Raw genomic sequence first — 26,164 nt, 5'->3', positions numbered from 1 at the left:
GTCGCTGGGGCAGGGTGGCCCTTTGCATGCGAACCTGCGTGAACTGACATCCTTGTGTAGGATGGCATGCAGGCGTGACCTGCAAGTAGTAAAGCGGCCTTCGGTGTCTGGGTCTGGACAAGAGAAGCCTGAATTTGTTGTCTAGGCAAAACAATTGACCAACTTTTGTTGCACAAAAGCGACGCTTACGAATGCTACCGGCATTTGCCACCTGTTTCGCCACCTGTCGCACCAAACCGAGCCTTCCAAAGTGACCGCACCTGCGTTCACCTGCCCCTTCTTACAGCATCTGTCTGGAACGCAGCCTGCGTGCTGCACGCTACGATGTATCGCCTACACCCAGGGGTGGACTGCGTATTCTGCAAACCCCTGCGACCGTGCAAACGGATGTTTACGGACCTTGCACACAAGAACCGTGCGCATCCACTTATGTCAGTGTTACATACAGTGTAACCCGCCACGCCATGCCTTGTGGACTTAGACATGCCTCACACGACGACGTCAACCTCAGCCATCACGGTCGCTTTCACTCGATAGAATCTGCTCAAGCGCTATCACCGCGCCACATATACAACAGCGCACGCCTGCCGTCGTAGGGTCACCAAATGAGGCATGGGCGACGGGGGCACCAAACATTGGGTGTCTTGGCAGCATGATGCTGACTCATGCGTACCCCATCCCGAGCGATCACCTGCCTCCGCACGTGTGCGCGCGCTGCAAGCAGCAAGCTTCCCCGTCAACCCGCACGCCCCAGCCACAAGCCCCTGCGGCCCCCAACCCAACGCTGGCACCACGGCTGGCACCCACACGCCACGCCGCTCTTCACTCCACTTTGGCATGCCCGTCCGGCACCCCCCCGCCCGCGCCGCCTGCCCCCACGCCTCCGAGCGCCGCTAGCAGCGTTGCTATGGTGGCCGGCGCCCCCACCGACGCCGAACCCAACAGCGCACTCCCGCCGCCGGCATCGCCGCCGCCAGCAACACCTGGCGGCGGCGCCGCCGCCGCCGTGGCCGTGGCCGTGCTGGACATCACCACGGCGCTGTGCCGCCGCTGCGACAGGCTCGCCGCCGCTGACGACATCGCTGCTGAGGTTGAGGCCGCCTGCGGGCCACTGCTGTGCGGCACGGCGCCGCCAAGGCTCAGGCTGGACTGCGTGTGTGTCAGCGCCCCCGCCGGAGACACCGGCGCCAGCCCGTTCAAGCTATGGCCACCGCCGGGCGCCGCCGGCGGCACCACTGCATGGCCGGCGAGGAGCGGCGCCGGGGTGGCACCAGCGGTGGCGGCAGCGGCAGCAGCACCGGCGGCGGCGGATGGCGAGGGCGTGGGAGGGCTGTCCGCGAGCGCCTCCGCAGCCTGCAGCGCCGCCGGGCCCGAGGTGCTGCCGCCGCCGTCGGGGCCCGCGCCAGTCGCCCCCGCGGCCCCAGCAGGGTTGCCGTCTGCAGCCTGGGGATTCCCTATGGGGCGCTGCGACTGCGCCAACAAGACGTCAAGTGACGGCGCCGCCGGGAGCGCCGCCGAGGCGGCGGCGCCGCCGCCGCCCAGCAGACCCGCCGCCACCGGCGCAGCAGAAACACCGCCCGCGGCTGCCGCGGTCGCCGCAGCCAGCGTTGCGGCAGCGGCGCTACCGGGCGCGGCGGCGCCGCCGCCAGCGCCGAAGAACCAATTGCGTGGCGACGGCGGCGGCGGCCCTGCTACTGCCCCTGCCGATGCGGCCGCTGCAGCGGCAGCCGCAGCTGACGGCGTCGCCCCAGGCGTCGGTGCGGTGCCGCCCGCGGACACCGACGCGCCCCCACTAAGACCAGTGGGCCCCGAAACACCGCCCACACCCGCGCCCGCCGCTCCGGAGCCGCCCGCCGCCGCAGCCGCCGCGGCGGGCAGCGGCACCGGGGGCGGCGCCACGACGCCACCCGCCGCCGCGCGCGCGACGGGCCCCGGCCGCCCGCCGTGCTTGTTGCCGTACTTCCGGCTGTAGTACGACACGAAGTAGTGCGCCAGCAGCTTTATGCCGTAGCCGTACAGCAGCTTGAAGCCGCAGGCTGCCACCCACAGCGCCGACACAACGCCCACTCGCTGCCACACCTGCGTGCGCGGTCCACGGGTGGGCGAAACAATGTGAGCGGTGTCATCCGCAGCATGCTGCATGTGCATGCTGCATGTGCATAGGATCATATTCAAAGGTGCAGGGACCATCCACGCGCTGGCCAGGCGAACCAAGCCGACCGTGCAACCTGCTTTGTCCATTTGCGCAGCGCCGCCTCTCCCCCGTTTCCCCCCCCCCTCCCAATCCCGCCCGGCTCCCTCCCACCCACCTGCGCGCGTGTCTCCACTCGCAGCCAGAACAGGGTGGTGGCGATGCGCAGCGCCAGTGCGGCGGGCGCAAGGTGGTGGAAGAACAGCAGGCGGGGCGCGGAGTGGCTCTGGGCGGCGAGGGCCTTGGTGCACAGCTCCTGAGGCCGGGAGGAAGGGGGATTACATTCATGATTAGCAAGGAAAAGAGGGAGGGAGGGATTTCTTGCAACCACAATATTTAGTCAGGAAATTAGAGACACAAGGGGGCGGGAAGGCAGGCCACACGAGGTGGTGAGGGGCCCGCGGGCCGGCAAGGCGAGTGCAGATAACTGTGATTGTGTATGGAATCCACTACCACAGGCAGCTCTTGCACACCCACCTGGTGAAACTCGCGGTATATGCCGGGGCGCACGTCGTTGAACTTGCCCAGCACGGCGTGCTTCACCACGTCGATGCCCACCTGTGCGCGCGTGTACGCGTGCGTGAGCTTGTTGCCAGTGCCGGACGAACATCGCTTTGAGTCGGCCTCCAAACCTTCTCTAGCTCCGCGGCTCCCCACCCAGATGTGCCCCGGCACACGCAGCCCCCTTCCCACCCCATACACGCAGCCCCCTTCCCACTCCATACACGCAGCCCCCTTCCCACCCCCATACACGCAGCCCCCTTCCCACACCATACACGCAGCCCCCTTCCAGAGGGGGCTGGGTGTGCCTACTGATGATGAAGGGGCCCGGGCACATGCCCCCCTCCACCACACACACACACACACACACACACACACACGCAAACGCAAACGCAAACGCACACGCACACCTCCGCCGCCAGCATGAGCCCGCACACGCGCAGGTAGTCGGGCGGCGGCGCCCAGCTGCTGCTGCTGTCCATCTCCTCCACCACCACGAAGGCCAGCACCACCCACAGATGGAAGCGCTCCACCGCGTCCTGCGTGGGGGCGTGTGTATGTGGGGGGGGGGGGCGTGTGTATGTGGGGGTTTACATGCAGTAAGTTTACGAAGTGAGGTCGTAGCCAGGTACAAAGGTACACAGGGTGGGGGGGGCGTGTGGGGGGGCGTGTGTGGAGGAGGAGATGGAAGAGCCCAGGCATGAATAAAGGAAGGGCGCTTAGGAACCGGTATCGCGATGCGCTTCCAAGTAGACATGATGGCCCGCCCTTCACTCCCCTTTCCCCTCCCCTTTCTCCGCAGCCCGCCGCTCACCGCGCACACCAGCGCCCAGATGCGTGTGCTGTCCCACTTCTTGAACACGGTGCTTTTTATCTCCACGAAGTTGTTTGCGATGAGGAGCGCCACCAGCCCATTGCGACTGGAGTTCAGCGCCACAGCCACAATCAGCGCCTGCATGCGCGCATGAAAGAGAGCAAGAGGGAGTGTGCGGGTGTGTGGAGGTGTGAGAGGGCATAACTGTTGGGAGGATGGAAGCGCCGAGTTGAGTATGTGACTGGTGCCGGTAACGGTGTGCCAGTCCGGCTGCTGTGCACGACATGGGGGCGCGGCTGTGATGTGATACGGCATCAATTCACTGCCGCACAACTGCAAGGACGGCAAAAACTCTCCCGCCTCAACCACAAACGTGAACACACATACATACACACATACACACACCCCCGGCGCCGTCTGGACGGGCTCCGTTTCGTGGTTTGAAAGGCACACACACACACAAACACACACACACACACACACACACATTAGGCGTGCTGGGTAAACGTTGTTTAGCGCGCCCAGGGTGCGGAGCATGGACGCATACAGGTGCATCGCGGGGTCAGGCCGAATGGTCGCCCGTGGGGTTACAGGCTTATCGCGGGTAAGTATGACTACCTGGGTGGCGGCAACCACGCGACGCTCGGTAAATTGGTAGGTATCCGTAAGTAACTCCGGCGTCGTCTGGGCGGGCTTTCGTTTCGTTTTTTATAACACACACACATTACACACACACACACGCACCCGCACCTGGCACATGAGCGTGAGGCCGTGCAGCGTCACCACCACCCCCGCCACTGCCGCGTCCGCCGCCACGTGGCCGGCGCGCTTCTTGCCGCCGCCCGCCAGCCACTGGGTGCAGGTGCCGCTGAGCGCCTCTAGCACGTCGTTGCCGAAGTTGGACAGGATCTGCGGGGTGGTTAGGTGGTTAAGTGTTGGTGAAGGTTGGTTGGTTGGTTGGTTGGTAGGTAGGTTGGCTGGTGGGTTCGCTGACAGGTTTGGCGGTGAGCGGACGGAAGGAGAGTGGCACAAGGGAAGCAGCATTCACGTTTGCACAGGCACGTACACCTGACGCCCTGTGTCGCTGATGCCCAGCCCACGCCCAACCCCCGTCAACCTGGGGCGGTAAGACGCAACCCCCCGCCCTTGCCTGCTGCCCCTCCTGCCTCCGCCCCTCTCCCCCAACGCCCTGAGTTAGGCGACAATTCCTTGACTCTTGGGATTCTTTGGGCTCGAGCACATAACCCCCAACCCCCACCCCTCCCCACCCCACTCCCACCCCCATCCCGCCCCACCCACCCCACCCCACTCCAACCCCACCTCCCAACCCCCACTCAGCTCGCACCTTGTCGCTCATGTCGAATGCGGTGGACAGCACAGACATCTTGAGGAACTCGCTGGTGATGTCCTTGAGCCAATAGTAGATGGCGCCGGGCCGCACAGCACGCAGCACGACGGCGGCGCCGCACAGGATGGCCAGGCACAGCATGTCGTAAAGCTGGCTGCCGGACAGACGCGCCACCGGGGCGGGGGCGGGGGCAGAGCCATGCGGCGCGTGCGGTGCGTGCGGCGTGTGGGGGAGGGATTGTTGGGGCTGTTGCGAGCCGGAGGCGGCGGAGGAGGTGGAGGCGGTGGAGGCGGAGGGGGTCGAGCGCGTTCCCGCGGCGGAGGCATGTGCCGGCGGCGGCGGCGCCGCCGCAGCGGCGGCGCCGACGCCGCCGTCTGCTGAGATGCGCACGGCTGCTGCAGTCCGGCGGCTGGCGGCGCTTGTGCTGGGGCGGGGGCCGCCGGGGCCGCGGCGCTGTATGAGGCCGCGGCACAGCTGCACCAGCGCCGCCAACACACGAAGCGGCAGCAGCGTGAACACGCCCTGAGAGGAAGGGATTGTGGACGGGCACGAGATGGGAGCAGAGATTAAAGTCACCTGTACACGGTTGTTTGTGAGCCGAGAACGAGCTTCGGGTGTCCCAAGTCTACCTGGAAATACAGAACGCCGCCTGCCTGGTGTTTGAATGCTGTGGGCAGGTGACCTCAGGGTGTCAGCTCACCCCCTATACGTTGGACCCCAGCATGCAAACCCCACCCCCGGCATATGCTATCCGAGTCACCTGCAACCTCACGCCCACGTCAGCCCTGCCCACACCCCTGCCCACGTCAGCTCAGCCCACCTCCCTGCCGTGGCCCCGCCCTCCCTCTCACCAGGAATGAGTCGACCAGCAGCAGCGACCCGAACCCGATCAGGCGCTCAAGCTGGTACGGCACGTGCAGCAGGAAGTTGTAACTGCAGGCGGAGATTGTGTGGGGAAGAGAGGGAAGGAGCTCGAGGGAAACGTGGATCAGGGATGAAGGATTGAGGGTCGGAGTCAGCCCGTTGTGTGTGTGTGTGTGTGCCAACGACCCCCGGCGCCTCAAGACACCCCACCGCAGCACTGACCAGCTCTGAATGCCACTCTCGGTTCCCCTGCCCTTCCTTCCCCCTCCTTCTCTCTCCCCCAGTCGCAAACCTCCCGCATGCAACCTCAAGCACTCACACGCGCTCCCGCTCAGTCTGGCCCCACACGATGTCCGCCGTCGGCAGCTTCTCCGCCGGCCTCGACTCCGCCGCCACATACGACCGCCAACTCTGAAGCCCCTCATCCGCCTCGCCGCCGCCGCCACCAAGGCCGCCGACTCCACGCATGCCCGCGCCGCCGCCCGCCGCCACCCCGCCGCCGTACCCCACGTGGCCTATCGTCGGGTGCCGTACAGCGTACGGCAAGGATCCGGCGGCGGCGGCGGCGCCCGACGGCGTCGACGCCAGCGCTGTGGTGCCGCTGCCGCTTGGCGTTGCCGGCATGCCGCCAGCTAGCGCCGCTAGCGCGCCTGGCGTCGCGACGCCGCCGGTAGGGCCGGCGCCGGTGGGGCCTGTGAAGCTCGGCCCAGTCCCCAGCTGCACAGGACCCGGGCCGGGGCCCAGGCCCGGCACTGCCGCCTCCGCCGGCGTCTGGGGCGTGGGCGGCAGCGGTGACAGCGGTGGGTGGAGCTCTTGTTGCTGCCCTGCCTCTGCGACGTGCAACGTGTGTGAAGGTGTCATAAGTCATACTAGGCACGGGCAGCCTCCTGCTGCTGCAACTGCCGCCCACAACAGCCCATGAGTCGCTGCCGTCAGCTGTCGTTGGGCCTGTCTGCCTCCGCATCGCTTGCACCACTTAGCAGCCTATGCAGTGACAGTCCTTTGCCTTCCATTGCCCGCCATCATCAACCACTCTGCTCCCTCCCTCACGGAGCACATGGCGAGTGCCTGCTCGCTTCCCCCGCCCACCTTTCCTCTATCACCCGCCTGCACGCACCTGGCACCGTGCCCATGCCTGTGCTCGTGCCTGTACACCAGGCCAGCCCTCCCTCCGACCCCGTGACCCCCTCCGCCACAAAACCTCCGGGCATGAGGTAAGCCGTGGAGAGGGACTTGGGAATCCGATTGGCGGGACTGCGCTCCGCCGAGCGACGGGGCATGGTGCTGGTTTTTGCTAGGCCGGGCACAACGTGCTGCTCCCACACGACCGCATAAGGGTCCGCTGCTGCCATCCGAGCGCCCATCGGCGCAGAACTTCGGACGAGCGCATTACGCGGGGGTCGCGGCGGCAAGTGTGCAGATGCAGCCGGCAGCTGATCGTCCTCTTCAATTTCTGGCTCCAGTACGCCGTCTTCCGCGAAGCTCCCTAATGAAGAGCTTGCTTCCACTGCTCCATCGCCACCAGCAGTTTCTTCCTGTATTGCGTTGCTCGGCATCGTCGCCTTAATAAGACTATATTCTTAACATTTTGACTCCCAACATATACAACCTAGCGAAAGGGAGGGACAGCGACGTGACCCGTTAGGCAAGGTACAGGTGCAGTCTTGAAGTTGAAGTCTGTTGAATGATGTTGCAGTGCCGGGCCTTATCAATGACCGTAAGTAAAAATACGGTATGTGTCGGGCACAACGGGGCGTTATGAAGATAGGCATGACCAGACCCCGGCACGCCACCCTCGATCAGGCGTGCCCGCGCCTGAATCGTACCCGCCAAGCTGCCGATGCACCCCACGCGCCAGAGGCCAGCAGCGGCGGGAGATATCACGCCTGCCTCCTTGCCTTGAGCCTTAGCCGTGCAACCCCCTGTGGCTGTCGGGTCCACCCATGCGCTGGCGGAGCGGATAGGAGCGGATGGTCTGAGCCAGGGAACGACATGACAGTGTCTGTGACGGTGTACATGACCTGCCTTGGTACATGAGCAGAAACGTGCAGGTTACAACCGGTTCCGCTGCCACCCGCAGCCCTGGGGCCTGGGCCCAGCACCGCCGACCCTCCGGCCCACCAAATCGCGCGCGCCCTCCAGGACCCGGTTCACGTCATCACTTCACTCTCCTCCTGCCTTTCACCACGGTGCGCTACCTTGCTGCCAGCGCAAGATACGCGTGCGCCCACGCCTGCCCTTAACCCATTGCCATGAATGAGTTAAGCCTGACAACTGTAAATATGCGCGGTAGATGCACGGCACGGGGGTGGCAGATACGTGCCTGTCCACAACGATGCCAGTCTACTAGCCGTGCTACAGCTCGCTCGCTCAACACGCTCAAGTCAACCCGTTCCTACCCGCTCAAACAGCATGTACTTTCACATGCTGTGTGTACGATATGCCCTAACAGCGCATGAAGAATATTCAATACTGGCGAATGCACCAATCCAGGCAAAATTGCAGCACGCATGCATCCATGATGTATGCGACACATCCTGCGGCGTACTGGGCATGAGTGCGTCGGACCGGTGCCCCCGCAGAACTCTTGAATGAAGCAACATGAACGAAATGCAAAATGTGCAAGCCATTATGACATGCACCGCTATTCTCTGATTAAGCAGCCTAACCACCCTTCACGTCAGCCACTCTGCGCTCCGCTAGCCACAGCCTTGACCAGTCCGGGGCTGCCTCCGTGAACGGCTCCCGCTCCCTGCCGCCACACACACGGCAGGTGTTACTACATCCGCAGCCCCTCAGCACGCGTGTCCGCCGCCATGACTAAGCGCCACGACTGCCGCCAGCCGCCAAGCCAGCCGCCGCCGCCGCCGCCGCCGCCGCCGCCAAGCCAGCCGCCGCCGGGGTGATGTACGGCAATGCGGAGAATGACGGCGCTCCGCCCGCAGACGAATTCCGGGACCAAGCATCCGCAGCGGAGCCAATCGCCGACGTAGGGAACACGTCAGGCACTTTACAGTGGTCCTGGTGGCCAGCTGTAGGAGTCACCGTAACGACACCTGTTCGGCTACCGCCGGAAGTGGCTGCGCCCAAAGTTGAGGCGGCTCCGCCGCCGCCGCTGCTGCTTCGGCGCCGCCTAGGCAGCGCCGCCTCGCCTCCCACCGCCCCTGGCCCAGCGCTGGGCTGCTCTCCCGGGTCAGAGCGGGACTGATGATGGTAGTGGGGATGAGGAGTCGTGCCGGTATCCGCTGTGGACTGAGCGGTGGTGTTCGCTGCAGTGGCGGACGCGGCGGTGCCGCTCCTGCGCCGTTCAGCTGACCGCTGCTGCCGCTGCTTGACGCCTGCCTCGGCGACCGTCACTGCGCCTCTTCCACCACCGCCACCGCTACCGCCACCACCACCGCTAGGAAGTACCGCAGGGGCGGCAGAGGGGTGCCGCCCCGCAGCCCCTGCCATCTGTGCCGGCACCGGCGCCGCTCCGCGGCCGCTTCTTCCGCTGCCGCTGCCGCTCGCTGCCAGAGGTGGCAGCAGCGGCAGTTGCTGCTGGCTGGACATGGGGAAGGGCGGCTGCTGCTGGGGCAGTAGCTGTGCAGGCTGCATGGGCTGCATGCGCTGCATGGGCTGCATGGGCTGCATGGGCTGCATGGGCAGTTGCACTCGGCTGGGGCGTGCCAACACACCATCCTCAAACCGCACACTGAGGGCGGAGCGCGGCGGCCTCTGAGGCGAGGCAAAGCTACGAGCCCCATTTTTATCGCTGCCGCCGCCGCCGCCGTGTGCCGCTGATACGCCGGCCGCGCCGCTGAAGGGCGATGTGCTCCTGCTACTGCCGTGCGACCCGTAGTAGTGGGTAGCCCCCAAGGCAGCTGATACAGCCGAGCCGCTTGTGACGAGGCTGCTGCGCCGCGCCAACACCGGAGACGCCACTGCTACGCCGAAGCCACCCAGCGGTGGACTGCTGCCCCCACCCAGCGAGCCGGACGCGTACGCGCCAGCCCACACGCCGCCGTCGGCAACACCGCAGCGGCCGTCCGCATCCCCGTCGCCATCAACATCGCCGCTGCCGTACAAAGCGGCAGCTTCACACACCTTCGCGCCCGCCGCCGGCACGCACGTGTGCAGGTACGGACCCGGCATGCACGCGGCCGCCAGCGCCGCCACCGTGCGGCGTGGCATGGCCTCAATCGCCTCCACAATAACCGCCGCCCGCCGCCGCGCCAACCTCGCGCCGTGCGATGCCGCCGCCGTCGCCTGCTGTCGTACCACCGCCGCCACCGCGCCCGCCACCAGCAGTAGCAGCAGCGCCGCCGCCAGCAGCGCGTACGCCGCCAGTGCGGCAGTAGCAAGCCCCTCATCCCACCAGGCTGTAGCAGAGGCACCGCCGCCACTGTTGCTGCTACTGCTGGCAATTACTTCGTCGTACAGTGTGGGCCAGTGCAGCCCGCCGCCACTGACGCCACCGCCCACCAGTTCACCAGCCATGGCGCCCACCGTGCTACTGCCACTGGCAACCCGCAGGGTGCTGTTGCTATTGTCGCCGGTGGGCTGCATCAGCAGCGCCAGGGCCAGCAGGAAGGGCGCCGCCAGGAAGACAAGCAGGAGAAGGTACGACCTGTGTGCGATAGGGGAGCCACCGCGTAAGACCAATAGCGGCTTGGCATCGGAGCAGTTCTCAGTGGGTCATGCTGTTCTGGTGACATAACGATGCTCACCTCATCTGCCTCCCCACCAGCAGCAGCCGGTCAGCCACCAGCGACGCCGCCGCGCTCAGCGGTGGCACCGCCGCCGCCACGCGCGCCGCCAGCGCAAGCACCGTCACCGCCGCCAGCGCTGCCACATGACGCACATTCTCGGGCACGTGCGCCGCCGCCAGCGCCGCCACGCACGCCACAGGCAGCACACCGCCGCCCGCCAGCTCAAGCCAGTGGGCTGGCCGTACCGCCCACCGCCGTACGCCCTGTACCGCCGCCAGGACCAACTGCTCTAACAGAACCCCAATCGCCAACGCCAGCAGCACGCACGACAGTACGGAGGAGGCGGCGGCGCGGCCACCGCTGCCGCCGCCGCCACCTGACGGCACCTCCAGTGCGCCGCTGCCGAACGGCCACACGCCGCTGCCTCCACCGCTGTCGCTGCTACGAAGCGCGGCTGCAGCAGGCGATAGAGCGGCAGCGGGCAGGCCGCCGGGGCCCAGCAGTAGCCCGGCCATGGCGCCGCACACGGCCAGTGCCAACAGCCGCTGTGCGAACTCCAGCAGCGCAAGCCAGGAGCCGAACAGCTCTGCGGAAGATCCAATCAGCAGGTGACATTAAGAGAACTGAGGAACATGGTTCCAAGCAGCGCACATTTTGTAACAGGCCGGTAGGAAGTAAGCAAGCGGTAGTTAGCGTGACGGGGGTTAGCAAGCCCTTCATTCACTCACCCCACTGCGCGCGCGTGACCTCCCCGACCAGCTGTGAGCCGTAGCACGGCAGCGGCGCGCTACTGCCGACCAGCGCCTGCAACAGCCCCTCAGCGGCCCCGCTACTGCCGCTACTGCCGAGCTGCAGGCTGGCGGCGCCGAGCACCGGGTGCACCAGCAGCAGCTGACTGCCGCTGCTGCCGGCGGCTGTAGCACCCCGCCTGGAGGCGGGAGGGGCGGCAGTAGCACCATGGGCGCCCGCAGCAGCAGCGAGGCTCCAGGCGCCGCTGCTACTGCCGCGACTGTGCTTGTTCGGCAGCTGGTGCCACCGCCTCTGCCCACGGCCGGCTGCTGCTACTGCCGCTGCCCCCGTCGCTGCAGCCGCTGCTACAGCCCAGCCGCGCAGCCGCTGCCAGGCGAGCCACGCCACCCACGCCGTCCACGCTACGGCCGCCAGGGGCCAGCGGTGCGGCCGCCAAGCTGACCAGGCCCGCAGCACTGCCGGGAAGCGGTGATGACGGTGCGACTGGGCGGCAGCGGCCAAGCCGGGAGCGTGTAGGGCGCAGGCGAGTGCCCGGGCGGGTGTGGGCGCGGGCGCAGGTGCAAAGGAGCCGGGCGCCAGCAGGCGCAGGCCGCGCAGCCTGGGTAGCAGCGGGTCTGTGGGGCGCAGGAGAGACTCCCAGAACGCCATACGCCACCGCTCCTGAACAAGGCAGATGGCGAAGTGATTACAAGAGAGGTGAGAGTGAGTCAGAGGCAGGGGCGGAGCAGCGGTAGGTGGCAGGGCGGGAATTTCAGGTCCTCAGGTCACACCGGACGCCGCCCGGACGCGTGTGGCACGCCACGCCACGCCACGCCACGCCGCATACCTTGCGCCAGCCCTGCAGCAGCTCCCGTGTCAGCTCCTCGGAGCATCCCACCGCGCCCGCAGCCGACCCAGCCGTCGGCCCCGCCACCGGAAGTGAAGCCGGCTCCGCTCCCCGCAGATGCTGCTGCTGCAGCCGCAGTAGCTTGTTTGCCAAGCTCGGGTGCAGTCGCTGCACCTCGGCACAGGGCGGCAGCAGCCGCGTTGGCAGCTGCGGTGCCAGCGACAGCAGCAGCGACACGGCCATGGGGCTGGTGCCAGCCTCAGCCATGCTTCGGAGTGTGGAGGGGCCGCACGCGCCCGCTGCGCAGTGCCGCAGCAGTGCATCAAGAGCCCCGGCAGCGCCCGGGCAGGAGGTGGTAGCAGCAGCTGTAGCAAGCCCTGCTGCTGCTGCTGCTGCTGCTGCTGCTGCTGCTGCTGCTGCTGCTGCTGCTGCTGCTGCTGCTGCTGCTGCTGCTGCTACAGCTGGCCTGCTGGCCGGGGCTGCTGCAGCCATCTCGTCCAACTGACTGACGAGGGCCACCACGTGGCCGCCGGACAGGCCGTACGGCTCACTCAGCAGCAGCACCACGTGCGCAACCGCCCGCCGCGCCGCCAGCAGCCACAGCGAAAGCTGTTGCTGCTGTTGTTCCTGCCGTTGCTGCTGCTGCTGCGTTGCGGCGTCCGTGGCGGCTACAGCTGCTGCCATCGCGCTCCGGGCCAGGCGCAGCACCACGGAGGGCGGAACCCCACGTGCCTCGAGCCAATCCAACACGGTGGGTTGCGGCGGAAAAAAGCAATCGGCTGGCGCCGTCTCGCCAGGGGTACCAGCCGCAGCGGCAGGCAAAGCTGCATGGAAGGAAGCGCCGGTTGCCACAGTTTCCCTGCCGCTTGCAGGGTCTGTCACTGCAATCGTGTCGGTGTCTGGGGAGCGCCGCGGCAGTAGCAGTCCAACGCCACGAGGCGGCAGGCCGGGCCGAGCCGAGGGCGCCGCCACAGGCACTGAATGCGTTGTGACAGCAGCCGCGGCGTCCACCACCGCATCGCTTGGGTGCGTTGTCGGGAGTGATGAACGGGATTGAGCGCCCTCGCCGTCACTCTCAGGCGTGGGCGGCAGGCGCTTTGCCCCCGATGATGAAGCCTCCGCCACCGGCCCTGGGCCCAGCCCCTGCGGCGCCGGCTCGCCCTCGGCTACTGCTACAGCCCCGGGCCCAGTGCTACTGCCGGGGTGGACCCGATTGCTACTGCCGGAGCTGCTGGTGCGGCGCAGCGGCCACAGGCCCGGGCCGGGGCCCGGCGACGCCGGCCCGGTGGGAAGGGAGCTGGCAGGGGAGCCGGCGGCGCTGCTACTGCTGTTGGCGTCCGCTGCTACAGCCCCTTGGGCCACTGCAGCGGTGCCGCGACTGCCCAGGGGCAGAATGGGAGGCAGGGAGCTGGGTTTGCGGTGGGCATTACCGGCGGCCGCGAGCTGCTGAAGCAGCGCGTCTTCCGCCGCGGCCCCAGCCGCGGCCGTGGCACCATCAGCACTGCCTGAGCTGCTGTCACCCCCATCTTCCTGCTCCTCGTTGTCGCTGAATCCTTCTCTGGGAGAAGCCGCGGCCTTGCCCTGATCACCGCCCCCTCCTGCGCTGCCGCGCGCCCGCACCACCGCCGCCATCAACGCATCTAGCTGCTGCCGTGACGCCGAGACCGACCCGTTGCCGCCCTGCGGCGACCGCCGCTGCTCCTGCTGCTGCTCCTGCTGGCTCTGCTCATCGCCCTGCACCAGAGCCCCGTGCTGTTTGGGTCCGCTAGCGGATACCTCGTTGCCGGTGCCGCCGCCGGCAGTAGCACCTCGACCGCCACGGCCGTAGGCGAGCTTGAGTGCGGCCAAGTGCTCCCGCACCGCAGCCATCACCTCCACAGGCCAGACTCTGCTGTCCAGCCCCACAGCCGCAGCCACCGCCGCGTCCTCGACACTCCAGACCAGCTGCGGGTTTCCCGAGGCAGACACCCGAACGCTGCGGCTTCGGCTTTGCCCGCCAGGTGCCCTGCTACTGCCCGTGCGGAGGCCTCCTGCCGTACCGACAGAAGCAGTAGCAGAAGCGAAGCTCCAGGCGGTGCTGGGGAGCTGCAGCAGCTCGCCGGCAGCGCGCGGGTGGTCATTCAGCACGGCGCGCAGTAGCACCGGCCGCAGGCCGGAGAGGAACGGCGGCGGCGGCAGTAGCAGCGCGCCCTCGCGGCCGCCGGCGGCTCCCGACTGTAGCAGCCGCAGCCGCAGACCCTGCTGCGCCTCCACCCAGCGGCGGCAGCAGGCTGCTACTGCCAACACAGCCCCGGGCGGGTCGGTGCTTGCCAGGGCCGCTGTCAGCAGCCGCCCCGCGTCGAGCGCGCCGCTGCCGTCACCCGTGTCGCCAAAACAGCCGCCGCCAACAGGCAGCGGCGCCGCGCCGCCATTGATGCTTGCAGCCACTGCCGCCTTCGCGCCGCAGCGGCGCCCCCTCTTGTCGTTGTCGGCATTGCTATCGCTGCTGCTGCACGTGCGGCGGTGCGCGTCGGCGGCGGCGTGTAGGCCCTGTGCAAGGTGGGCGGTGACAGCTGCTGCCGCAGTTGCAGCAAAGCCGCCCGGCGGCACTCCCGGGCTACTGCAGCTGCTGCTGCTGCTCGCACTACAGGTGTCGGTGGCTAGTGACAAGCCGCCGTCAACGGAGGCTGCGGCGGCGGCGGCGGAGAAGGCGAGGACGCGTAGCAGCCGACCGAAGGCGGTCGTGCCTGCCAGGTCCACCAGGACACCGTGTGCCTCCCCAGCTTCGTCCTCCGCCTCGCACTCCACAGCAGCCTGCCTACCACCACCGCCATTGCACCTGCCACAGCCAAGGCCACCGCAGCACCTGCCACAGCCAAGGCCACCGCTGCAGCAACGGGTACCCGCTTGGCCGCAGCCGCAACCGGAGGCATCCCGCTCGGCCCTTGGCTGGCGCATCTCCGCGTGTTGCAGCAGCGCAAACGCCAGTGCGGCGCCGCCTCCAGCAGTACCGCTGCCGCTACCGCCGCTGCCGTTGCCGTGCGCCGCAGCCACCGCCGCCCGCTCGGCCCCTGTAGCGAGGCCGGAGTACAGCTGGTTCAAGACACGCCGGGCCTCTGGATGCCAGACCAGCTCGCCCGAAGGGGCGTCCCCGGTGGCAGCTCCTGCTGCACACGCCTCGCCCTGGCAGCAGGAGCAGGCCAGCTTCTCGGCACCTCCGCCGCACTTTGCGCCCGCCGGACGCGTGACAGCAGTAGCACCCCTTCCAGGGGAGCAGCACCCCAGGCGTGCGCCGCAGCAGCAGCCGCAGCAGCAGCCGCAACAGCGGCGCCAGCCGGCAGCCTGTGCCGCCGCCGCCGGCGCCTCCACGTCACCACTGCTATGCGGCGTCTGCTGGCCTGGGGCCCGGGCCTGGGGCACAGCAGGGCCTGCGATGGCGACCGCGCCTATGAAGCTGCAGCTGCTGCCAGGTGCGGTGGCGTCGGCGTCGACGCCACTGCCGGAAGCGGTGGCACTGGCGGTAGCGAGCTCGGGGAAGAGGTAGGCGTGGACGGCTGTGTGGAGGCCGCGCAGGCTGAAGCTGCGCGCGAATGCCGCCTGCAGCTCCGGGCCCTGAACCATCGTTGTCAAGGTGTTGCATATGAGCGTGACGAAACCAGAAACGAAACACGCAAGCAAGCAACAGCCTACTGCGGGATCCTTAGGCGGCCGATGCTGCTACCTAGCACGCATCCGTACGGGCACCATGTCTCAACCCCATGCCCGCAGAACTCACCCCGTGCCTGGCCGCGTGTTCCGCCACCTCCGCCGCCACGCTGGGGCAGCACGCGGCGATGCAAGCCGCCGCCGCGCCGCAGCCCCCGAAATGCGCCGCAGCCTCCGGGAAGTGCGTCAGCACCTCCCTGGCCACATAATGCGGGTAGTCGCTGCCACCGGCGCCGCCGCCGTCCGCACCGCCGCCGCCGCCGGCTGGCCCTGCCGCCAATGCGGCCGAGACACCGCCGCCGGTCGGAGCCGCCATAGCCAGCCGGCACGCCGCCGCCACCAGCTCCCAGGCATCGGCTGCCGCCAGGCAGCAGCGCGACGCCTGTGAGCACGGGGTCACCACTGCGCCCGCAGCACTGTTGCTGCATTGCTTGAGCGCCGGCGAGCAGGGAGGAGACGTTGGTCCCGCGCCGCCGCCTCCACCGCCTCCGCCGCCGCCGCCGCCGCCGCCGCCGCCGCCGCCGCCGCCGCCGCCGCCGCCGCCGCCGCCGCCACCGCATCCGCCGCCGCCGCCGCCGCCGCCGCTGCTGCGACTGGCGGCGCCCTCGGCGTGGCGGCGGCGCATGTGGCGCAGTGACATTTCCAGCAGGGCGGCGGCGGTCTTGGGCTGGTGCGCCTGCAGCACCTGCAGCATGTGCGCTATGCCCACCTGCGCAGAGGGACGTAGCGGGGAAGGGGTGGCGGCAGGCGCGGCGAGCGATGGCGCGCACGTGGTCAGCAGCAGGGCATGGTTGGTTTGTAAGCGGGCTCCTACGGAGCCGCTATCCACCAACGCTTAAGCACCTGGACCTGACATCTTGTACATTGACTTTGATGTATCGCGCCTGGCGGGCGGAACAATTGTCAGCATGACACTAGCAACACGACAGTGCAGGGGGGCGAAGACTGGCAGCACACACGTTCGACATGTTGGACTCACCCGCACGTTGACAAGGGCTGCACCACGAAGTTCGCCCTCCACGTCCGAGCCCGCCACGAGGCTCCGGTCGCCGCCACCGACACCGCCCGCAGTTCGCTTGCCCGCCGCCGCCGCCGACAACGACGACGACGACGACGACACTGGCGACGTGCCGCCGTCTTGCAGGTGGGACTGGAGCGCTGGCAGCAGTCCTCGCAGTAAGCCCTCAAGCAGCGTCACCTCCCGCCCATCCCCTCCGACCCCACCACCGCCACTTCCACCTCCGGCACCAGCTGGATCCGGATCCATGGCGCCGTCCTCGTCACCGGAATCGAACCCGGATCCGGATCCCAAAACCGTTCGGTTACGGCGCTGGACCCGCGAGCTGGATCCAGATCTGCCCATGGGCCGCAGTCCCAGGCTGGCGGCGCAGCGTCCCGCCTGGTCCTGCACGCGAGGGTCGGCGCCCGCCGCCAGCAGCTGCAGTGCCGCCGCCGCGTCGCAGCCGCGCATTGCCATGTGGAGCGCGTTCTGCCCAGCCACCTGCGTTGGGGGTTGGGTGGCGGGGGGAGGTCACGGGGGCAGGTCACGGGGGGAGGTGGGTCTGGAAAACACTGCATGTGCGAGCACGGCGCAACCAGCACCGCCAGAATGCGACTTGGGCTGCCCGTGTTGCCATCACGTCCCTCGACGGCACCGCAACCCACCTTGCAAGTGAGGTCCAAGAAGGGCCGGCAGTCGCGACCGCAGCTGCTGCCGCCGCCGGCGCTCAGCAGTGTGGCCACCAGGGGTGTGGCGCGACCGAGCAACGCCAGGTGCAGCGCTGTGTAGCCGGACTGGAGGCGGGCGGGAGTGCCGGGTGAACGAGGTTGGAGGGAGGGGAGAGGGTTACACGGGTTGCTATAAACAGGGAGAGGGTTTGCCCGTCCACGAGAGACGGAGAAAATAAGTTGCTGGTTTAATCGGGGAAGGGGAGAAGGTGCAACAGACGTCAGGGTTGCAGGAGGTCGTGCACCACTACTGCCCACACTTTGCACACCAGGGGCGTGTCACTGCTCCTCACCTCGTCCTCACGCGCCGCCAACAATTCGTCCGCCACGGCGCCGCCCGCCGCCCGCAGCAGCACACCACACACCGCCGCCACTCGCTCCTGCTCGGCCGGGGAACGCCGCCGCCGTGTGGCCCGCCCGCTGCCGCTGGTATTGCCGATGGTGTACGCGGTCGCGGTCTGGGGCGAGGACGCGGCGGCGCCGCCGCCAGGCGGACTGCCAGCCGCCGCTGCGTGCAACAGCGTGCGGCCCCCCTGTGCGAATAGGAGCAAATACAATCATGTTTCTCTTTATTGAGCATATGATTGCAGTAGGTGTGTTATTGGCACACAAGGGTGTGCGTCATAACTCATTTGCTTTGTTTTGGATCTCTAGACGGGTCCAACAAAGGTGCGCGCCAGACCCATGTCAGCCACACATGTCTTCCAGCCAAGCCCAGCCCAACCCTACCCAAAGCCTTTTCTCCATGCCCCGCACCCCGCGCCCCGCTCTCATACCGTGCCGCGTGCGGTGAGTTCCTCACGCGACCAGGGTGCGCACGTACGCAGGTGCTCCCACACCGCCGCCGGCGCCGCGCCTCCCTCTACCAGTGCCCATAACGTCGCCAGTCGGCCGGGGCTGCTGCTGTCGCCACCCTCACCACCGCCTCCGCCGCCACCGCCGCCGCCACGGCCGCCACTTCGTACTTCAGTAGTACCACCGCCTTGCTGCCGCAGCTTGGCTGGAGACGCGGATGGGCTCTGGCGAGCGCTGCTGGCTTTCCTGGGCGCAGCCGTCCGCGGCCGGGCGGCGTTTAATGAAACGCGCTCACCACCTTTGCTGCTGGGGAGGTGCTGGTCCGTTGCTGCGGCTGCGCCACTGGCCAGACTTGAGGTCGTCGCCTGCGGCTGGGACCGGTTGTGCAGCCGGATGTGCATCAGCTGCTGCCCCGGCTGCTGCCCGGCCCTTGCCTCCCCGCTCACCAGCCTATCGCCCTCTTCCTCCTCCTCGTCCTCCTCCTCCTGCGCTGACCCTGGGCCTTCACCCGCTCCGCCCCGGCGGTGCTCCTGCTGCTGCTGCTGCTGTTGTTGCTGCTGCTGCTGGCGCCGCAGCTCCCGCTGCTGCTCCCGCAGCTCCTGTTGCAGCTGCAGCAGCGCCGCCAGTCGGTCCGCGCCCTCCCGCAGCACGCCCTCCACACCGCCACTCCCGAGGCCGCTCTTAAACAGCTGCTGCTGGAGCGGCGAGGCGCCAAGCAGGAGCGAGGGCGACGGCGTGAACGCCGGCGGCGACTCCGCAATGCCTCCTCCCAGCGACGGCATCGACCGCTCCACTGCCGTAGCAGCGCCGCAGCCGCAGCCGCAGCCACCGACGGCAGCGGTGGCGGCAGATGCGCTTGCGAACGCCGATGGCGGCAGTTCCGAGTCGCCGCCACTGCCGTCGCTTTCGCTTTCGATGCCGCTGCCGCGAAGGTCGTGGTGGTGCGGCTGCTGGTGTGGACGGGCGTCAAAGCCCAGGAAGGAAGCCTGAGGTTGGCCGTGTGCAGCGCCTGACGCGGCGCCGTTGGCGGGGGTGCGGACAATGAGGCGGCCGGTGATGCCGTCCGGCAGCGGCGGGTGCTGCCCCGCCGCCGCGCCGCCTGCGGAGGCGGCGACGCCGTGTGCGGTTGCCGGCTGCACGTGCAGCAGGCGCGGCTGCGGCGGCGGCTCTGCAGGAGTAACACTGGTCGCCGCGCTGGCTGGACGCGACCCCGCAGCCACCGCCGCCGCCGCCGTTGCAGCAGCCTCAGCAACCGCTGCGGCGCCCCCTGCCGCGTGGGCCTGCGGCGCCCGCTGTCGCTGCGGCGACGCGCCCCTGCCGCCACCACCACCGCCACCGCCAGCAGCAGCAGTAGCAGCAGCCGTGATGCCGCCGCGCGCCGTCGTTGCCAGGCTGCCACCCTCGCTGCTGCCGTCACTGTCCGCCGCCGCCGCCGCTGCTGCTGCCGCCAGCGCCGCCACGGTGGGGTTGGCGGCGCGGCGTGGGATGGGGCTCGGCCGGCCGCGCTCGCGTCCAGCCGCTAGCCCTGGGAGGCCACCGCCGCCGCCGCCGCTGGCCCGCCCCTCGAGCAAGAGCGCGCCACTGCCGCCGCTGCTAGTGACACCTGCGGACGAGTGGCCTTCAGCCCCTGACGCCGACCCTGCGCCGGGCGCCGCTCCCGACTCCGACCCGGTCTTGTGGCTTGCAGCGAAGGCCCCATTAGCACCGCCGCCAGGGCCACCGCCGCCAGCGCCGCCGCCGCCAGCCATGATTGCCGACAAGCTCCTGCCCATGGGGCTTGTGCTGCCGCCGCCACTGCCGCCGCCGCTGGCGAAGCTGGCAGAAGTTGCAACTCCGGCGAAGGGGGCGCTGGGGCCTGCCGGGGGGCGCACGCCTTGACCCGCGCGGCGGCCTCCGGCTGGGCTGCTGGCAGTGGCGGCACCTGGCATCGAGGCACCTGATAGTGAAGTTTGCATGGCGGGGGCATTGACGGCGGCAGTGGGACTCGGTGGCGTGATGGAGCGGGTCAGCGGCGGACGAACTCCGCCGGCTCCGCCGGCGCCGCCGCTGACTGCGGCAGCTGCGCCGCCGGCGCCGCCGCCTGGCAACGCGAAGCCGTTGCTCGACATCGTGCGCTGCTGCTGCTGCTGCTGCTGCTGCTGCTGCTGCTGCTGCTGCTGCTGCTGGTTGCTAGCAGTGCCGTAGCTGCTGCTGGCGCTGTTACGGGAGCCGGCCCGCCGCAGCAGCATTGGATCGCCGACACCTCCCGCGCACGAGCCGGGCGAGGCGGTGGCAGTCGGCGGCGGCGGCGTCAGCAGCTCCTCAGCAGTGAAGGGAAACTGCGAGGCGGAGCCGCCACCACTGGTGGAGGAAGATGGCTCAGGGGTCCGCTTTGCCAGGGAAGACGAACGCGGGATGCGGCCGCCAGCGGTGGCAGCGCCTAGGCTGCTGCTGGCGCCAGCGCCAGCGGCGGCAGGCGGCGACGCGGCCAGCAGGATACTGCCGGCGGCGGCTCCTATGCGGCTGTTGCCGCCGGCAGTCGCCGGCGGCTTGCTGGCAGCAGTCCGCGACGCCGGCATCGGCACGGGCGCAGAAGTGGAGGTGGAGGCCGCAGCCATGCCCTGCGCGGCCCCCGCCTGCGGCTGCCGCGGCGGAGATTGCTGCTGCTGCCGCGGCGGAGACTGCTGCAGTCGCGCCGGCGTCGAATGCACTGGGGCAGAGAGCGCTGGCCCCTCCGACGTCATCCGCTGCCGTGCAGGCGAGTTCCGACTGCTACCGCCGCCACCGCCGCCGCCGCCGCCACCAATCGTGCCCGGCGCTGTTCGCGCCGCTGCAGGCGCACCGGCTGCGCTGCCGGCAGCCCCGGTCGGGTCCAGGGGTCCCTCGGCCGCCACCACAGAGCGGCTTGACCGCCGGCCAAACAACTGCTGCTGCTGTTGCTGCTGTTGCTGCTGTTGGGTCGCGCCTTGTCGCGGCGTCTCGTCGCCATTGCCGTTGCCGCTGCCGCGCCGCGCGGGGCTGGCTGTAGCAGCCGGCGGCTGCACCAGGTGCACGGGCGCGTAGCCGGGCACTGGCGGCGGCCGGGAGGCTGTAGCACCTGCGCCCGACGCCGGCGGCACCGCCACCGCTGCACTCACGCCGTCGCCACCAGATAACGCCGCGCCAGCGCTGGTGGCGATGCCGGCGGCTGTGGCGTTGCTGCTGCCCTTCCGCGCTAGTGTGGGCACTGGGCTGTTCGACAGCGGCGTGTGTGTGTTCGTGTGGAAGTTCGTTCCGGAGGCCAAAGCACCGCCAGCCTGGCTGGGTTGCGGTCCGCCTGCTGCGAAGCCGCGGCCTGGGGCGCCCAAGGTGCCGAGACCCTGCCCCAGCAGCCCCGGATCGGCCGAGAGGGCGCCGGACGGAGGAGCCGGGCTTACGAAACTGCCGGAGGCCAATGCAGCTGCCGGAGGCGACGGCCGCCTGGCGCCAGCGGCGGAGCTGCCTGGAGCTGGCGGGGCTGCGGCATCGGCGGAGGGTGTTGGCGCCTTTGCTGACACACCAGTGCCAACGCCGCCCGCCGGCGCCCGAGCCGCTGGCGAAGCTGCTCGCCCGGAGCCAGCAACGCCAGGGCGCTTAGTACTGGGCCCGTTCCATGTGGCCCCATTCATTGAAGCTAATAGAACTTAAAGACTGCCAGTAACGCGTCGGCTGCGTCCTCCGTGCTGAACCCGATAGTGAGCTATTGATGTCACCTCGACGCTGGTCCACTTGCGACTATCCACAATTTTTGCAGCTTTGCAATCATTCTGAATATACTGCGCATCGAGGCATACGCTGTCGCTTGCGTATTCTGCGGCGTTATTAGCGCTGCAGTGCTACTGGCCCCTCTCTCCAACAGCTTCTGCAAGGGAGAGACATCATATTGTTGCTTTCATCCTGATGTTGTCACGCTGTGTATATAACGCTCTTCAGTAGCTTTGCGGCTTGGTTACTTATTAGATAAGCTCCAAGTTACAGCAACGGTAATCCATCATTCTTATCTTCTATGGCTTCAGAACGTTTCTACCTTCAGCGGCGTCAACGAAGGGGGGGACCGACCGCCCACCGGTTGCAACCGTTTTGCCATCCCGACCACGCTTGTCCATTGCCCACATACGTCCGCTTCTCGCATCTGCAAATGATAGACATAACTTATAGCTACCCATAATGACCAGCGAACAGGCCCCAGAAGCGAGTACAAGTGGCTCAAGTGTTTACTATTCGCTGCGCGGGGCTTTGGCAGGCCCAGTCGCCGGAGTCTGCTCTAGGTTTATCACATGTGAGATGTGCAATAGGAGCCATTGCTTAGCATGAACAGGGTTGTAATTGCACTCGGTTAAGCTAGGGCAGACGTCGCCTGCACCGCTCGCAGACCCGCCGGACACCATAAAAGCGCGGCTGCAAATTCAGGGAGCATCACCAGGTGGCGGCCCAGCTCGCTACACGGGGACATGGAACGCGGTGGTGCAGGTGAGGCGCCATCGGCCCTGCTCACCCTCGATTGCGCCTTCGCTGAGCCAACCTCGCGGCCCGATCCCCACATCGTGCCCTGACACACCCGGACGACCACTCACGCACACACCTGCCCCCACCTACCCCGACCTGTGCCACACCCATCAGCTCATGCACCGAGCCCAACCACGACACCCCACGTCCTCTTTCTAAACAGATTGCGAGGCAGGAGGGCCTCCACGGCTTCTACCGCGGCTTCGGCGCCGTGGCTCTGGGCAGTGTGCCAGCCAACATGGCCTATTTTGGCGCCTATGAGTCAGCCAAGGCGATGGTGCCACGTGAGACCATGTTGGTGTGGTTCTTAGAGGGTGGGGTGAGGAGTGGGAGCGCCGCGGGCAAGGCGACAGGGAAGGGGAAGCAGGTCGCAGAAGAGGCAGAGGAGGTGGTGGGGACTGGAGAGCGGATCGTAGTAGCTCTGCGACGAGTCGTCTGGCTGGCTTGTCGTTGATCCCGCCCCTGTCACTCCTCACCTGACCCCAACATCCCAAATGATTCATAGTCTCTGTCCATTCTCAAAGGTGCCCCGCTGCGTGCACCCTTTCGTGTGTGCCCCGCTTGTCTACGCAGCCGGTTGGGGCATGGCCGGGGACATGGCCGTCGGGGCGGCGGCGCAGCTGATGGCGGGCGTGGTGTTCACACCCATCGACATCGTCAAGGAACGACTGCAGGTGTGTCAGTAAAGCACAAGGTGCAGGTGTGCGTGCGTGGGGAGGGAGCGGGGTTTTGGCGCGTCATAGCTGCATGGCGTCGTTTGTGCTCAGCAGGTGCACGGTTTGGAGGTGGGCGACTGGGAGGCTGCTGAACCAAGGAAGAGGTGTCAGGGGCTATACGGCGGGGTGAGGCCACGACATAGGGCTCAGGTCGCTTACACCCACACGGCCATGCCCCTGTGCTCCGGTGTGCCCCTGTGTCTCCCTGCGTGCTCCTATGTGGCCCTGTGCCCCTGCGTGCCCCTGCCCCTGTGCCCACGTGCCCCTGTGTGCCCCTGTGCCCCTGTGTGCAGGTGGCCCCGCTCATGGCAGGCGCATACAACTACTCGGGTCCCATGCAGGCGGTGAAGGAGCTGGTGGGTGGGTGGGTGGTGGGGGCTGCGGCGGTTGGGGAATGGGGGGGGGGGTTGGGGAGCCCAGAGCCTGGACGGCTGATCTCCGAGTGCGGTAATAGCGAGCGGTCAGGCCGCGTGGTCACAGCGTATGGGCATGGGTTGTGGTGACATAGCCGGTTCGGAAAGCTCAGATAGTCACGTGCTGAAGCACACGCCGTTCTGCTTGCTGCGGTGCAGGTGCGGGTGAACGGTCCACTGGGACTGCTTAAAGGCTACTGGGTGAGTTGGCGGGATTGCTTCCTGGAGTGTGCTAGCCGTGTGTTCCGGCCTCACGCCTGCCGCTTTGCTTGCCGCTTTCCCTCTTCCGGCTCCTGCTTTGGGTTCTGTGTTTCTGGGCTCTGGGCTTCTGACTGCCCCCTCCTATCCCCTGTGCCCCTTGTGCCTGGCTACCAGTGCGCTTCTTCTCAATCAATCACTTAAACTTAACCCTCCGCCCCCTCAACCCCTTCCCTAGGCCACCAATGCGGTGTGGCTTCCATGGAACATCCTCTTCATCGCCTTCTATGAGGCCTCCAAGCGGGCTGCAGCTGGCGGTGGCGCTAGCAGCAGTAGCAGTAGCAGCAATGTCAGTGGCAGCAGTACAGGAGCAGTGGGGGCGGCCGCTGCAGGCGAGGCGGAGGTGGGGCCGGAGGCCAGCAGCAGTAGCAACAGCAGCAGAAGTGGCAGTGGCAGCAGCAGCCGGGTGGGGAGCGGCGAGCTATCGCCAGTGGTGCTTGCGCTGTGCTCAGCAGGTGAGTTAGCATGTGTGTATGATTACGTGCGCGGGCTGGGTGTCGGCAGGTTTTAGTCGTGGGTTAAGTGGGTGTCAGCAACCTCTGGACCTAGCAGTGCCACAAGTGGTGTGGCGTGTACGGCAGTCCGGCCGCCTCCCATCATGGTCCGATCGTCGCATCACCTCTCAGCTGAGGCTGCCCGCGTGCCTGCACTGTGCGCGCGCACACACACACACACACACACACACACACACACACACACGCACACACACACACACACACGACGTGACCTGTGCTATCCTTCGCCTGTGCCTCGCCGTTTCGCCCTTTGCTTGTAGGTGAGTTCGGCTACGATCAGCGGGCGGGCTATTCGGGTTAGACGTGCCTAGGAACGTTGTAGGACACTCGCATGGGCTTGCACCCTTGGGATCGTGTGGACACTAATCCGCACCCAAGGTTAGTTAGATGGGCGTAACAGGTGCTTCGGGTAAGTATGGTCTCGGCTCGGCAGGTCGGTCGGCTGCGGTAAGTATGCTCTGAAGGTAATCCGCGGCCGTAATTCTGCATCGCATACACTGTCCTACGCGTAATGTTTTCCTTGTGCTCTTTAACACACACACACACACACACACACACACACACACACACACACACACACACACACAACACACGCACACACACACACACACACACACACACAACCACACACACAGGCAGCGCCAGCCTGGCTGGGCTGTTGACGCACCCGGCAGATGTGGTCAAGACGAGACTGCAGGTGCGGTGCGTGCGCTTGACTTGCTTTGGAGCTGTGCGCAGGCTCCCGCTCACACGCCACGCCACGCAACGGAGCGTCAGGGGTACCGGAAGGCGGGACGGCGGGCAGTCAAGCAGGCGCGTGAAGTGCTCTTTCTGCGTCGCCCACCGCCCGCGTTCCGTTACCATTTCACACAGGTGCTGTCGGCGTGTGCGGCGCACGCGCGAGTCACGGCATGGTCGCTGGCGCGGCAGATGTGGGCGCAGGAGGGCGCGCGGGTGAGCACTGAGCAGTCATGCACCCACCCGCGTGACTCGCCTGCTTGTGGTGGCGGCCCGGCGGTGTTTCGTGTCAGCCCGGCTGCCCCACTGCCTCCACGGGCTCGTACGGAATGTTGGTTGTGTCGCCGCCTCAGCCAACCAAACGCCACGCCACGCCGTCACTTGTGTGGCCTTACGCGTATGTGTCTTTGTTATGCTTTGTGTTGACCACGCGATCCTGAACTGCCCCAGGTGTTCATGACGGGGGTGGGGCCACGCATACTGCAGCTGGCGCCAGGTGCGAACGAGAGGGACACGAAGGCGAAGAAAGGCTGCGACACGTTGTGCTTTCCACATGAGTGACGTTTGTCCGATTGACACCAACCGACCAACCAGCCAACCAACCCACCAGCCCCCCGATGTGTCGACTTGGATGCAGGCACGGCGTTATCGTGGGTGATCTATGAACCCGTGAAGCGGTTCTTGGCGCCGCCGGAGCTTTAGCCGCAACAACGCATGCGCGGACTACGGAGAGCGCGGCTGGCGCCTACCTGAGGCCGGTGCTGTGGCTAGCAATTGCTGGTAGATGAGGTGGCCGAAAATGCTGGCGTGCTGGCGTTGCATAGAAGCT

At 67.4% G+C, this 26,164-nt stretch overlaps 3 protein-coding genes across 4 annotated transcripts; 1 reads left to right on the top strand and 2 right to left on the bottom strand.

The window, feature by feature from the left end:
• Window positions 1-147: 147 nt before the first annotated feature.
• On the bottom strand, window positions 148-7,439 carry CHLRE_02g091000v5 (uncharacterized protein). Its single transcript, XM_043059424.1, has 10 exons — window positions 6,836-7,439; window positions 6,038-6,548; window positions 5,706-5,787; window positions 4,852-5,376; window positions 4,257-4,415; window positions 3,507-3,644; window positions 3,103-3,231; window positions 2,669-2,749; window positions 2,310-2,447; window positions 148-2,079 (listed from the first exon to the last, which is right to left on the bottom strand). The coding sequence occupies exons 1-10, from the start codon at window positions 7,080-7,082 to the stop codon at window positions 823-825; spliced, it is 3,267 nt and encodes a 1,088-aa protein (XP_042927058.1). The 5' UTR covers window positions 7,083-7,439; the 3' UTR covers window positions 148-822.
• Window positions 7,440-7,758: 319 nt separating this feature from the next.
• On the bottom strand, window positions 7,759-22,177 carry CHLRE_02g090950v5 (uncharacterized protein). Its single transcript, XM_043059423.1, has 9 exons — window positions 18,174-22,177; window positions 17,691-17,930; window positions 17,335-17,463; window positions 16,649-17,170; window positions 15,740-16,378; window positions 11,986-15,576; window positions 11,138-11,819; window positions 10,428-10,995; window positions 7,759-10,327 (listed from the first exon to the last, which is right to left on the bottom strand). The coding sequence occupies exons 1-9, from the start codon at window positions 21,816-21,818 to the stop codon at window positions 8,539-8,541; spliced, it is 11,805 nt and encodes a 3,934-aa protein (XP_042927057.1). The 5' UTR covers window positions 21,819-22,177; the 3' UTR covers window positions 7,759-8,538.
• Window positions 22,178-22,327: 150 nt separating this feature from the next.
• CHLRE_02g090900v5 (uncharacterized protein) lies at window positions 22,328-26,163 on the top strand. 2 transcript variants are annotated; one of them, XM_043059421.1, is made up of 12 exons: window positions 22,328-22,468; window positions 22,562-22,659; window positions 22,859-22,979; window positions 23,269-23,369; window positions 23,705-23,767; window positions 23,984-24,025; window positions 24,261-24,537; window positions 24,858-24,893; window positions 25,233-25,294; window positions 25,471-25,551; window positions 25,786-25,831; window positions 25,973-26,163. In XM_043059421.1, exons 1-12 carry the CDS (start codon window positions 22,357-22,359, stop codon window positions 26,035-26,037), a joined length of 1,104 nt encoding a protein of 367 aa, XP_042927055.1. In that variant the 5' UTR covers window positions 22,328-22,356; the 3' UTR covers window positions 26,038-26,163. The 2 variants fall into 2 exon arrangements, with proteins under 2 accessions (XP_042927055.1, XP_042927056.1); XM_043059422.1 differs by lacking the exon at window positions 24,858-24,893.
• Window position 26,164: the final 1 nt, after the last annotated feature.

Source organism: Chlamydomonas reinhardtii, chromosome 2, assembly GCF_000002595.2.
Source record: "Chlamydomonas reinhardtii strain CC-503 cw92 mt+ chromosome 2, whole genome shotgun sequence".
NCBI lineage: Eukaryota > Viridiplantae > Chlorophyta > Chlorophyceae > Chlamydomonadales > Chlamydomonadaceae > Chlamydomonas > Chlamydomonas reinhardtii.
The sequence above is the reverse complement of the archived record's forward strand: the minus strand, read 5'-3'. Positions and strand labels throughout refer to the sequence as shown.

What these genes read in the sequence shown, in the direction of transcription:
- CHLRE_02g090950v5 (XM_043059423.1), bottom strand. Translation starts at nt 21,818, where the DNA reads ATGAATGGGGCCACATGGAACGGGCCCAGTACTAAGCGCCCTGGCGTT. An exon ending in TCTTGGACCTCACTTGCAAG is followed by an intron (nt 17,171 to 17,334) that starts GTGGGTTGCGGT and finishes CCCCCAACGCAG; the next exon opens with GTGGCTGGGCAGAACGCGCT. An exon ending in CTGGTGGGGAGGCAGATGAG is followed by an intron (nt 10,328 to 10,427) that starts GTGAGCATCGTT and finishes TATCGCACACAG; the next exon opens with GTCGTACCTTCTCCTGCTTG.
- CHLRE_02g091000v5 (XM_043059424.1), bottom strand. Translation starts at nt 7,082, where the DNA reads ATGGGCGCTCGGATGGCAGCAGCGGACCCTTATGCGGTCGTGTGGGAG. An exon ending in GCCTCACGCTCATGTGCCAG is followed by an intron (nt 3,645 to 4,256) that starts GTGCGGGTGCGT and finishes GCGCGCATGCAG; the next exon opens with GCGCTGATTGTGGCTGTGGC. An exon ending in TCTGGGCGCTGGTGTGCGCG is followed by an intron (nt 3,232 to 3,506) that starts GTGAGCGGCGGG and finishes GCCCCCACGCAG; the next exon opens with GACGCGGTGGAGCGCTTCCA.
- CHLRE_02g090900v5 (XM_043059421.1), top strand. Translation starts at nt 22,357, where the DNA reads ATGACCAGCGAACAGGCCCCAGAAGCGAGTACAAGTGGCTCAAGTGTT. An exon ending in GCTTGCGCTGTGCTCAGCAG is followed by an intron (nt 24,538 to 24,857) that starts GTGAGTTAGCAT and finishes CTTTGCTTGTAG; the next exon opens with GTGAGTTCGGCTACGATCAG. An exon ending in TCAGCGGGCGGGCTATTCGG is followed by an intron (nt 24,894 to 25,232) that starts GTTAGACGTGCC and finishes CCACACACACAG; the next exon opens with GCAGCGCCAGCCTGGCTGGG.